Source organism: Lolium rigidum, chromosome 7, assembly GCF_022539505.1.
Source record: "Lolium rigidum isolate FL_2022 chromosome 7, APGP_CSIRO_Lrig_0.1, whole genome shotgun sequence".
Lineage (NCBI taxonomy): Eukaryota > Viridiplantae > Streptophyta > Magnoliopsida > Poales > Poaceae > Lolium > Lolium rigidum.
Genome location: NC_061514.1, coordinates 339,199,591 through 339,210,589, shown reverse-complemented (window position 1 = coordinate 339,210,589; position 10,999 = coordinate 339,199,591). Strand labels below are relative to the sequence as shown.

Here is a 10,999-nt window from a genome sequence, read left to right as displayed (position 1 = left end):
AGGGTGTCGTTCGTTGGCCCTAAGCAGGATGTTCCGAGGATCAACCTCGTGTTGGTTTTTAGGCCTTGTTTAGGATCGGCTTACGATCACCGTGCGTGGCCGCGAGGCCCAACCTCGGAGTAGGATGATCCGATTATGCGGTGAAAACCCCACATCATCGTAGATCTCATTAGCTTTACCTTGATCAAGCAGGACCACCATATATTCGGACACCTCGTCTCGAATCATGGGTGGATCGGCTCTTTGAGCCGATTCACAGGATAACCCGAGAGCCGATCGAGGCTCGTATTTAACGTTTACGTGTGTGCCCTGCAGGAAACTAAACGAGGCATCATCCACACCTTCCCGACCGGGTATAGGTCGGGTGGCACGCCCTTGTGATAAACATCGGTGCGTGCGACCAGGAGGCTTTGCGGGCCGTCGCTCGAGAGGACTAGGGCCAGCCGCAGCCCTAGTTGTTCCCGGCTCTACGGTGTTGCCCGTCTCTGCCCGCCAGTGGGTTTCTGACGTCAACACATTCTGGCACGCCCGGTGGGACAGTCGACGACATCCACGACATCGCCATCTACATCCGAGATGGCGGAAGATACTCCGGTCACATACGCGGATCTGCCCGAGGAGCTCAAAAGGAAACATGACGAGATCAAGGCAACCCTCAAAGCCGAACTCATCGGCTCCTCTGAGAAGACCCGGCCGCACGATATCAAGCTCGCTAGAGACTCAAGTCCGTCGCCTGGCGTCAACATGGTGGATCTCAGCCACTCCATAGGCCAGCCGAAGTCATCCTTTGGTGTCAACATGGCAGGGCTTGCAAGCCGCCATGGCAAAGATGAAGCAGAGAGCAGCCACTCCCGTGGCAACGATGAAGAGGAGGCCGATCCACGCGACCGGCCCCGAGATGATGACAGGCGGTACCTGACAGGGGAGGGAATAAGACGCGTGCGATATCAACGTCCGCTCTCCGAGCGCCTCCTCCACAAATATGAGCACCAGCACGACCGACGTCGGCACTACGACGTAGATGATGAAAGGAATTGTCGGTCTGAGGCAGAGGCCAGGAGGTACCGTCAACATGATAGAAGCGACGACGGGTACAATCGTCGCACTGAAGGAAGGTCAAGGGGGCAGGATAACATGGATAGGCACTGGAGCTGTCCGTTCTTCAAACATTGCTGGGACTCAGGAATGAGCCGATTGCCAACAATCGAGAACTGCCTGCGAATGCAAACAGAGGAAGAAGGACGCCGCTAACGTGTCCGTGTTCGAGCGTCTAGGACCTCTCCCACCTCGAAGCAAGTATGCCGAGCCCGCTCGGAGTAGAAGATCTCGAGGAACTAGAGGACGATGATGAAGAAGATAAGTATCATCGGCCCGGGTGGTGCCCCGATGGGCTCAGCCGTTCCCAAAAGCGAAGGGTTCAGCGTCTGCGTGGGTTGGAAGAAGCTGAAAGATTGTACCTGCGCACGCTAAGGAAGGCACGGCCTGATCTGGCCGCCAAAATCCGGCGAGCCCTGGATGAAGAGGGTCGGCCACAAAGAAAAGAGTGGCGCCCCAAGCAGAGGAAAGCCGATGATGATACATCGGGCTGGCACAAACATGGTCTTCATTCTTCCATCGGAGTTTAGCGCTCCAAGGTTATATGAAGCACCTGTGGCGCAATTAGACTGCGGCCCACGGCCGGTCATCTTTGAGAAGCCAAAGGAAAGGAGTTACAGGCATCTGAAGGCCCTGTACGTGCGAGGTTACATCAATGGGCAGCCTGTCAACAAGATGTTGGTGGACACCGGAGCGGCAGTCAACATTATGCCATACTCCATGCTACGTCGGTTGGGACGCTCCAGCTCGGATCTGATCAAGACCAACGTAACACTGAGCGATTTCAACGGCCAAGCATCTGACGCGCAAGGTGTTCTGAATGTGGATCTGACCGTAGGAAGAAAAACTGTCCCTACGACGTTCTTTATCGTCGACAGCAAGAGTACCTACGCTGTCCTACTAGGGAGGGATTGGATCCACGCCAACTGTTGCATTCCATCCACGATGCACCAATGCCTGATACAGTGGGATGGAGATGAAGTGGAAGTCGTCCGTGCGGATGATTCAGTCGAGGTTTCAACGGCTGGCATGGACATTTGGGAGACATCAGGCCAAGAGCCGCTCTCAGGTATCAATTTGGACGACTGTGAGCGCATCGACATGACAAAGAACGGGGTTAGGCTGGTTTTATCCACCGGCCTGACCGTGTAACAAAAGCAAATGTCGATGGGTAAACGTGGCGAGACCGATCCTTGTGATCGGCCCCAAAAATATTTGTGAAGGGACATCACAAAACCTTCACCGAGAAAGCAATGGGAGGCCGATTCTAGCGATCGGCCAAAATTATCCTCAACATCCAGTCTGCCTGGGTTCAACACATGATCCAACAGAGCCGATACCATCAATTCTCTTGACAGAATCGGCTCGGGGGGCACATAGAAGGATAAAACACGAGGAAAAGCAGTCTCATCCTTTGATGATGGATATTAGAGTATGGGGGCCGATACACAAGTCGGCCGAAAAAATTCAAAAAATTTCGAGCATAGCCGATGCGCAGACATCGACTTAAGAATCAATGGAGCAGGGGGTGGATCTTCCCTTCAAGGACCCCTAGTTCCCATTCGCAAGTATCCAAGATCGGCGGCGTGAGAACTGCCGATGACCACGCCATCGGCTGCCATGTTTTGACTCAGTAACTGACACTTCCAGGAGATGTTGCGCCCAGAGTCTGGAGGGCGTCAGAAATGCGAAGACGTCCTCACCAGAAGTTGCTGCAGCCTGCCAAAGATGATGAGCTGATCTGATCAGCGAGGCGCAAGGATTGAACTGAAGAAGCTCGGGGGGGGCAGCTCGCCCGGAAGGTGCTCTGCTCTTGGGGCCCGATTCTGTCGGGATCGGCTGGCCTGCTCTATAAGTTGGAAACCAAGGATGGCTGAGGTGGTCGGTTCACTGCCGTCCTCACTCTGGCTGAGGCCCCTTTACTACAGGAAACCGATTTTGTTGGAATCGGCTGGCTCTGCACCACAACTTATCTGAAGAATGGGGCTGATATTGCATAATTGTCAGTTTTCAGCATGCCAGTCGATTCAGCGACAAGCCCAGGGATCTGTCATAGATACCTGCCTGAAGCCAGATTGCCAGCCTGGTAGATGGGTTGGTTAGATTCATGATCAGGTTTAATGATCCCTTTTGAGGTGTTTCGTGATGCAGAGCCGATGCACGGTTATCGACCTTAGTAGAAATGCGCGAGGTTGCCAGGTTGCCAGTTCAGCAGTACTATCAGAGGAATGTTGGCATACAGGTCAGCCGTGTCCATGGAGCTGTGGGTAATCATCCACCATATCGACTGCCAACGAAAGAAAGGTGATCGGCTGGTGGCTATGCAGGATAGCTCTCTTGGACGTGATTGAGCCCGCCTTGAAATGTCAATGATCTGGGAAACCGATTTGTTGGAATCGGCAGATGCGGCACCACAGTTGGAAGCTGGTGATGGTCCATTAGACTGGTCCATTTTTTATCCTCGCCTTGGCTGAGGCTCGGGGGGCAGCTCGCCCCCGAGGTTTAGCCGGTTTTGTCGAAATCGGCTCACTCTTCATAACAGCTCGTTTGAAGGACGGTGGATTATTGCAGAAGAAAGCTGCCGGAGCTGAGTGAGTGGAATTTGGAGAGGATAATGCGGCAGAAGAATGTGTGAAATTTAAAGTTAATAAGGAGACTGGACATTATTTCAGGAGTTTTGCCGCTAAGCTTAACATGCCATCCTGTGAGATCTGCATTTACAAGTCCTAGGATTTGCGCGATTATGGCTTGGCCTCGTTTGACCGGGAGTTTGGGTCCGGGTGGATCTATCTCGAAAGTTATCGTGAGGGACCGACGCGCTGCCGTCGGCTCACTGGGCTTTGACCAAATTGACAATCGGCAAAATCAGCACAAAGGACAATCGGCTAAATTATCCTAAGGGGAATCGGCAAAATCAAATTGGGGAATTTTCTTCATTGATAAACCAGATTCCTTACACAAAAGAGCTGATTGCTCTCAAAGGGGAGTACTAAGGGGATACATTGCCCCGTCTACTGCTACTGATCCTATGCTAAGGGCCCTATCTATGGGCCGTTGCTGCCCTCGTCGTCGCCGTCACCGCCGCTGTCGGCGCTGCTCCCGGCCGGCTCGTCGTCGCTGCTCCAGCGGCCGCCGGCAGGACCTTCGTTGTCCTCGTCTTCCTCGTCGTCGTCGTCGTCGTTGTCGAAGTCACTCAGATTCCCCGGCCAGGGGCAATGGCGCTTGGCCGGCGGCTCGTCGGGGAAGCCGTCGTCGTCGTCGTCCTCCTCTTCCTCCTCCTTCACCTCCTCGGAGGTGGTGAAGTCGTCCCGGGAGAAGCGATCGTCATCGCTCTCCTCCTCCGGTTCCCCGTCGGCGAGGAAGCGGAGGTCACTCTCCCCATCCGTCGAGGATTTGTCATCCTCCGACCAGAGGGAGAAGTCATGGCTCGACTCTTCCCCGGCCTCAATAGCGCGGCGGATGTTGGCCGCGTGGACCGCCGCCGGGTTCGGCTCCGGCGTCGGCTCGCGAGACGAAGAGGACTGGGTGGAAAGATCCGACGAGGCGGAGGAGGAAGAAGACATTGTGGCAGAGGAGGGTTTTTTGGAAGTGCTAATGCGAAGAGAGGAGAACTGTTCGATGCGGTTAAATGAAAGGAGATGGGGATTTAGTTTTCGAGCAGTTTTCGAGGACATGGTGCCAAAACTGTCAAATCGTGCAGAGAAGTTGGGAAGGCAAGTTGTCATGATGAAGCATACTGCGACGGTTCTGCTCTGCCACGACATGACCCCTCGGAAAAAAAAACATAGTGGTTTTGAAATTATCATTACCAAAACCAGGGGGGCATGTGTTATCACCAGATTTTGGCTAAATTAGGAGGTGGGCCGCGATCAAGATGGGCTTGGAAGATTACACGTGGAAGGTTTCTGAAGCGGCCTTGTTCGGAGAATTTGGGCTAGGTTGCCCTTGTATCTTTAATTATAGTAGATTGTATCTAGATTAAAAGTTAGAGTTTATCTCGTGCACGGTTTAGTGCACGCCCACGTTAGAAAGTCCGCTGGACTATAAATATGTATCTAGGGTTTATGGAATAAACAACAACCAACGTTCAACCACAAACAAATCTCGGCGCATCGCCAACTCCTTCGTCTCGAGGGTTTCTACCGGTAAGCGTCATGCTGCCTAGATCGCATCTTGCGATCTAGGCAGCACAAGCCTGCCTACGTTGTTCATGCGTTGCTCGTACTGAAGCCTTTTTGATGGCGAGCAACGTAGTTATCTTAGACATGTTAGGGTTAGCATTGTTCTTCATATTACATGTTTTCGTAGTGCAACTCTTGCATGTCTAGCCGCCCTTACACCTATCTTAGGTGTAGGGGCGGCACCCCGCTTGATCATAGTTTAGTAGATCTGATCCGTTACGATTGCTCCTTGTTCTACAAGGATTAGTTTAATATCTCGCAATAGTTAGGCCTTACAAAGGGGGAGGATCCAGCGGCACGTAGGGTGTCGTTCGTTGGCCGTAAGCGAGGATGTTCCGAGGATCAACCTCGTGTTGGTTTTTAGGCCTTGTTTAGGATCGGCTTACGATCACCGTGCGTGGCCGCGAGGCCCAACCTCGGAGTAGGATGATCCGATTATGCGGTGAAAACCCCACATCGTCGTAGATCTCATTAGCTTTACCTTGATCAAGCGGGACCACCATATATTCGGACACCTCGTCTGAATCATGGGTGGATCGGCTCTTTGAGCCGATTCACGGGATAACTCGAGAGCCGATCGAGGCTCGTATTTAACGTTTACGTGTGTGCCCTGCAGGAAACTAAACGAGGCATCATCCACACCTTCCCGACCAGGTATAGGTCGGGTGGCACGCCCTTGTGATAAACATCGGTGCGTGCGACCAGGAGGCTTTGCGGGCCGTCGCTCAGAGGGACTAGGGCCAGCCGCAGCCCTAGTTGTTCCCGGCTCTACGGTGTTGCCCGTCTCTGCCCGCCAGTGGGTTTCTGACGTCAACACCAGTATCCTGGAAAAAGCAGTCCTGAGCAACTACCAGCATCCGGTTGCATCCAGTAACCATATCCTCCCGCAACTCCAAAGGAAGGAGGAAAGCCCATTGTTGAATCCAATGAGCAGCCCGTCGGATAACCTGCAAAAAATTAGTACTAGTATTCCTATTAAAAATGATATCATTGCGACTTGTCCATAATGACCAACAAATCGCAGAAACGCCAATGCGAATCTTTTGCTTATCAGTCTTTGGTACTCCATTCAACCAGTTACCAAACATATTAGTAACATTGGATGGTGAAGGAATATTATAAGAGAAATAAATGATGCGCCAAATCAGTTTAACAAATGGACACACAATGAACAAATGATTGACGGTTTCAGTAGAATCACAAAAACAAAATTTTTGACACCCATTCCACTTCCGTTTAGCTAGATTATCCTTGGTAAGAAGCACTTTATTACTAAGAAACCACATGAAAATCTTTATTTTTAGTGGAATCTGAATTTTCCATAGATATTTCCTGAGGTATACAGTATGCCCATTCATTAAATCAAGATACATAGTCTTGACTGAAAAAATTCCAGAATCAGTGAGTCTCCAAATAAACTTATTACATTCTGATGTCGAAGTAATTGTCATTAACCGTTGACAAATATGTAACCATTGCAACCATTTTTGATCATTTAGGCCTCTTCTAAAAGAAATATTTATAGGTACCGTGGCAAATACTATTGAAACCAAAACATTTTTGTGTTGCACAATATTATAAAGAGCATGATATTGTTGGGAAAGAGGCAAGTTTCCCATCCAAATACCCTCCCACAACCTCACACTTGTCCCATCCCCTATTTTAAACTACCCTCTCTTAAAGAAGTCATTCTTAACATGCATAAGCCCTTTCCAAAATGGCGAATCTGTTGGTTTAGGTTCAACTTGAGCCAGTGTTTTGGTTTGTAAGTATTTATTAGATAACAGTTGCTGCCACATACCCTCCTCAGACAGGAGTTTAAACAGCCATTTGCTAAGTAAACACTTATTCTTTAGTTCAAGTACCTCAATACCAACCCCCCCTTGATCCTTAGGTCTACAAATAATATTCCATTTCGATAATCTATACTTCGTTTTGTTTTCATCATATTGCCAAAAGAAATTCGATCGATAATAGTCTAGTATCTTCCGAACTCCAACTGGGATTTCCAAAAAGGAAAGCATAAACATAGGTAAACTCGTGAGTACAGAATTAATCAACACCAACCTATCAACGTACGATAGCATTTTGCTACGCCAAAAGCCTAGCTTAGAAGCAAAACGACACTCAATGGGGTTCCACTCGGCATTTCTGAGAGTTCTATAATGTATAGGGATTTCTAAATATTTAAAAGGTAAGGATCCAGACTCACACCCAAAGATATTTCTGTACTGGTGTTCCATATCTGTAGCCTTTCCAAAACAGAAAATTTCACTCTTATGAAAGTTGATTTTTAAACCAAATAGTTGTTCGAAGATACACAAAATCAACTTCATATTGATCGCTTTTACAATATCATGTTACAGAAACAAAATTGTGTCATCGGCATATTGGAAAATAGAGATTCCACCGTCAATCAAATGTGGTATCAGTCCCCCAACTTTTCCATCCTCCTTCGCTCTTGCAATCAGAATGGCTAACATATCCGCCACAATGTTAAAAAGAATTGGAGACAGATGGTCACCTTGCCTCAAACCTTTCTTAGTTTGGAAATTATACCAAATATCATCATTGACCTTAATTCCCACACTCCCGCCTTGCACATAATGTTTTATCCTATCACACCAGACTGGATCAAAACCTTTCATTCGTAAAACCTGTTGCAAGAATGGCCATTTAACTTTATCGTATGCCTTTTCGAAATCAATTTTAAAAATCACCCCATCCAGTTTTTTCCTATGCAATTCATGTATAGTCTCATGAAGAACCACCACTCCTTCTAATATGTGTCTCCCTGGAATGAAAGTTGTCTGTGTTGGTCTAATAACTTTTTGTGCTACATCAGAACCAGTTTGTCGCCACTTTAGTAAAAAAATTGAAACTAACATTCAACAAGCAAATCGGCCTATATTCCTGTTCCACTACTCTAGCTCTCTTGTCTGCCTTTTTTGATGCAGACTGGACCGGTATCCGGCGATCAACAAAGGGTTTTGTTGTGTTTTATGGAGGTAATCCTGTGCCATGGAGTACTAGGAAGTAGACTACATTATCTCAGTCCAGTACAAAGTTTGAATATAAATCACTTGCAAATGGTACTGCTGAATTTATTTGGGTACACTCTCTTCTTGGTGAACTTGGAGTATTACAGAAGAGTCCACCTATTTTATGGTGTAATAATATTGGAACTACATATCTTTATTCTAACCCGGTTTTTCATGCTCGTACAAAACATATTGAGATAGATTTTCACTTTGTTCGAGAACGGTTTGCTCAAAAGTTGTGTGAGGTCAGAGTTATCTCCTCCAAGGATCAGTTAAGTGATATCTTCACCAAGCCTCTACCACTACCTTTATTTACTATATGTAAACACAATCTCAATCTGCATGGACCAGTTGAGATTGAGGGAGGGTGATAAACTATGTATTGTACTAGGATTAGATTAGAGCTCGGTATGGTTACATTATACATAACATGCCGTGTATTGTACTCCTTGTAACCCATATAAGTACCAATGCCGGCCTGTTGAGAGCTGTGGGCCTTTTACCCTTACATCAATACAATCTATAGATTCACTCAATCAGTACATAACTTGCGGATGCGGAGTTCTCATCATAATCAGATTGAGACAAATGAGCCAACATGTATAAATACTTCCTTCGGGCATCTACATGCCCAAGTACAGTTCAATACATGTCTTGATTAAACGATGTAATGTAACAATAACATGCTTCTACCTACTTAATCAGAAAACGAAATGCAAGCGACCAACAAGGACAAATGCCACGAGATAAAAGGAAACACACGTAAAGCATAGTGTATGTTCGATTTTTAAGTGCGATGGCAGGGAATCCTAATTGTTAATGACCCCACATCCTCCTGATCTCCCCATTGGCAGCGGTCTTGAGCTCTATGGCAGCCATCTTGACCATCGCCTTCGCAAACTTCATCTCCCACCTGCTGGGTATAAACGCGTTCTCTAGCACCTTTATTGTCGTCCGCTGCGACGATAATAGCGCCGCGTCAGAGGCGAAGAGCACGTTGCGCTTGAGAATATTCGTGTAGTACCGGCTGTCTAGCTGGTTGGGTGTCATGATATCTTGCATCACCGTGGGGTCGCTGGATACGTTCGGCCTCAATGCACACTTGCTCTGAATTTTGGCAGCGAAGGCCGGGTCCATGGCGGGAGGGTTTGGTGCGAGAAAACCAGTGAAGGACGAGCAGTGGGACACTCCAATGGAGTGAGCGCCAGAGAGCACCACAAGGTCGTCCTCATCCAGGTTCTTGGCCTTGAAGTTGTTGATGAGCTGCGAGAGGTTGGAGAACGGTGGGGGAAGGAATTGAAGTGCCTCGCTGGAGAGGGACACACGACCATCGAGGCGTCCCGCCGGCATCTGGAAATTGATCTTTCCACTACTTAGAAATAAAGATGCATCTCTGGCAGCCAAGGCGATGATGTCGGCACATGAGACCCTACCAGGGCACACCTTCTCAAGTGCCTTCTTTGCTAAGTCGATCACTTCGAAGCCACGGAGGCTTTGGACATTGGGAGGGCTGAGTTTCTCCGGCTGCAGGTTTGTCGGTGTCGGATCGAGGAGGACGGATGCATCACAACCCTGTGAGAAATTATGGCCCGTACACAAAAATGAATAAGCACATGACATCACGTAAATGCTAAAAATGTATTCAACTTACAATATATATATCCCGTGCACTAACCAACTAATAAGACTTGTATTTTATATGGTGTTGCTATTGAAAAAAAAATACATACCCTTATTTCATGGAACAGAGGGAGTAATACATTTGATGAAACGACAGTGTTGTTTTCCCAACTACTATTTTTAGAATAAACATCTATTAAAATTTAGACCATAACGTAGTTATTTTGCGTCTTTTACGGGTGAAGATTATACCTGGACGAAGCAATCATGGAAGTGTAATCGAATTAACCCTGCACCAATGCCGGGGTTCTTTGACGTGGCACTCCTGACGGCCGCCCTGATGATATTTTCTACTTGTGGGCATGAGCGCTTGTAGTAGCCGACTTTGAGCCTCAGCTTTGTAGATGGAGAGGGGGTTGGCATTGCGGGGCTCGGTGTAGCCGTGCTCGGTGGGCTTGGTGTTTGTGCGGCAAGGGGAGAAATGTAGCTTGGTAAAGAATCTTGAGGGCAAGGTAAATTAAATGTTAGTACCGTGGCATCTTCAGGTAATGTGTGGTTCAGAGAAGAAACTTTGGAAGCAGGGTAAACTTGAGCTAGGTACCATTGCATGTTCGGATGAAATGACAATTACCTTGCGGGCTCGGAGGAACCGGGGCCGAGCTAGGGAAACTGTAGCTCGGGGCGGCGGCAGGAGTAGCGTCATGTGAAGAACGATCTTGAAAGTTCGGTGGACTTGAATATGGACTTGCTACGCTCGATGCAAGTATGTCGCTTGAGGAAGGGTTACTCGGGGAGGCAGCTGGGGAACTAGTGTAGCTTGGACTGGAACTTTGAGGGTTATGTGGTGTTGAGCTTGGCATTTCTGGTGTCGGGGCTGTCGCTGGAGAGCTAATGTAGCTTGGACTGAAACTTTGAAGGGTACGTGGGTCTGAGCTTGGCATTCCCGGTGTTGGGGCGGCAGCTGGAGAACTAATGTAGCTTGGACTAAAACTTTGAGGGGTATGTGGGGCTGAAATTGGCATTCCCAGTGTTGGGGCCGCGGCTGGAGAACTAATGTAGCTT

At 48.3% G+C, this 10,999-nt stretch overlaps 2 protein-coding genes across 2 annotated transcripts in view; both read right to left on the bottom strand.

The window, feature by feature from the left end:
• LOC124679146 (peroxidase 2-like) overlaps positions 1-671 on the bottom strand; it is a 6,516-nt gene extending 5,845 nt beyond the window's left edge. The window contains exon 1 of the mRNA XM_047214957.1: positions 614-671. Within this exon, the coding sequence (XP_047070913.1) occupies positions 614-671 (58 nt within the window). The remainder of the gene's footprint in view (positions 1-613) is intronic.
• Positions 672-9,133: 8,462 nt separating this feature from the next.
• LOC124673521 (peroxidase 2-like) lies at positions 9,134-10,546 on the bottom strand. The gene is made up of 2 exons (XM_047209587.1): positions 10,190-10,546; positions 9,134-9,889 (listed from the first exon to the last, which is right to left on the bottom strand). Exons 1-2 carry the CDS (start codon positions 10,544-10,546, stop codon positions 9,134-9,136), a joined length of 1,113 nt encoding a protein of 370 aa, XP_047065543.1.
• Positions 10,547-10,999: the final 453 nt, after the last annotated feature.

Coding starts and splice junctions, on each gene's coding strand:
- LOC124673521 (XM_047209587.1), bottom strand. CDS start 10,546: ATGCAATGGTACCTAGCTCAAGTTTACCCTGCTTCCAAAGTTTCTTCT. Junction 9,890..10,189: donor TCCATGATTGCTTCGTCCAG/GTATAATCTTCA, acceptor AATTTCTCACAG/GGTTGTGATGCATCCGTCCT.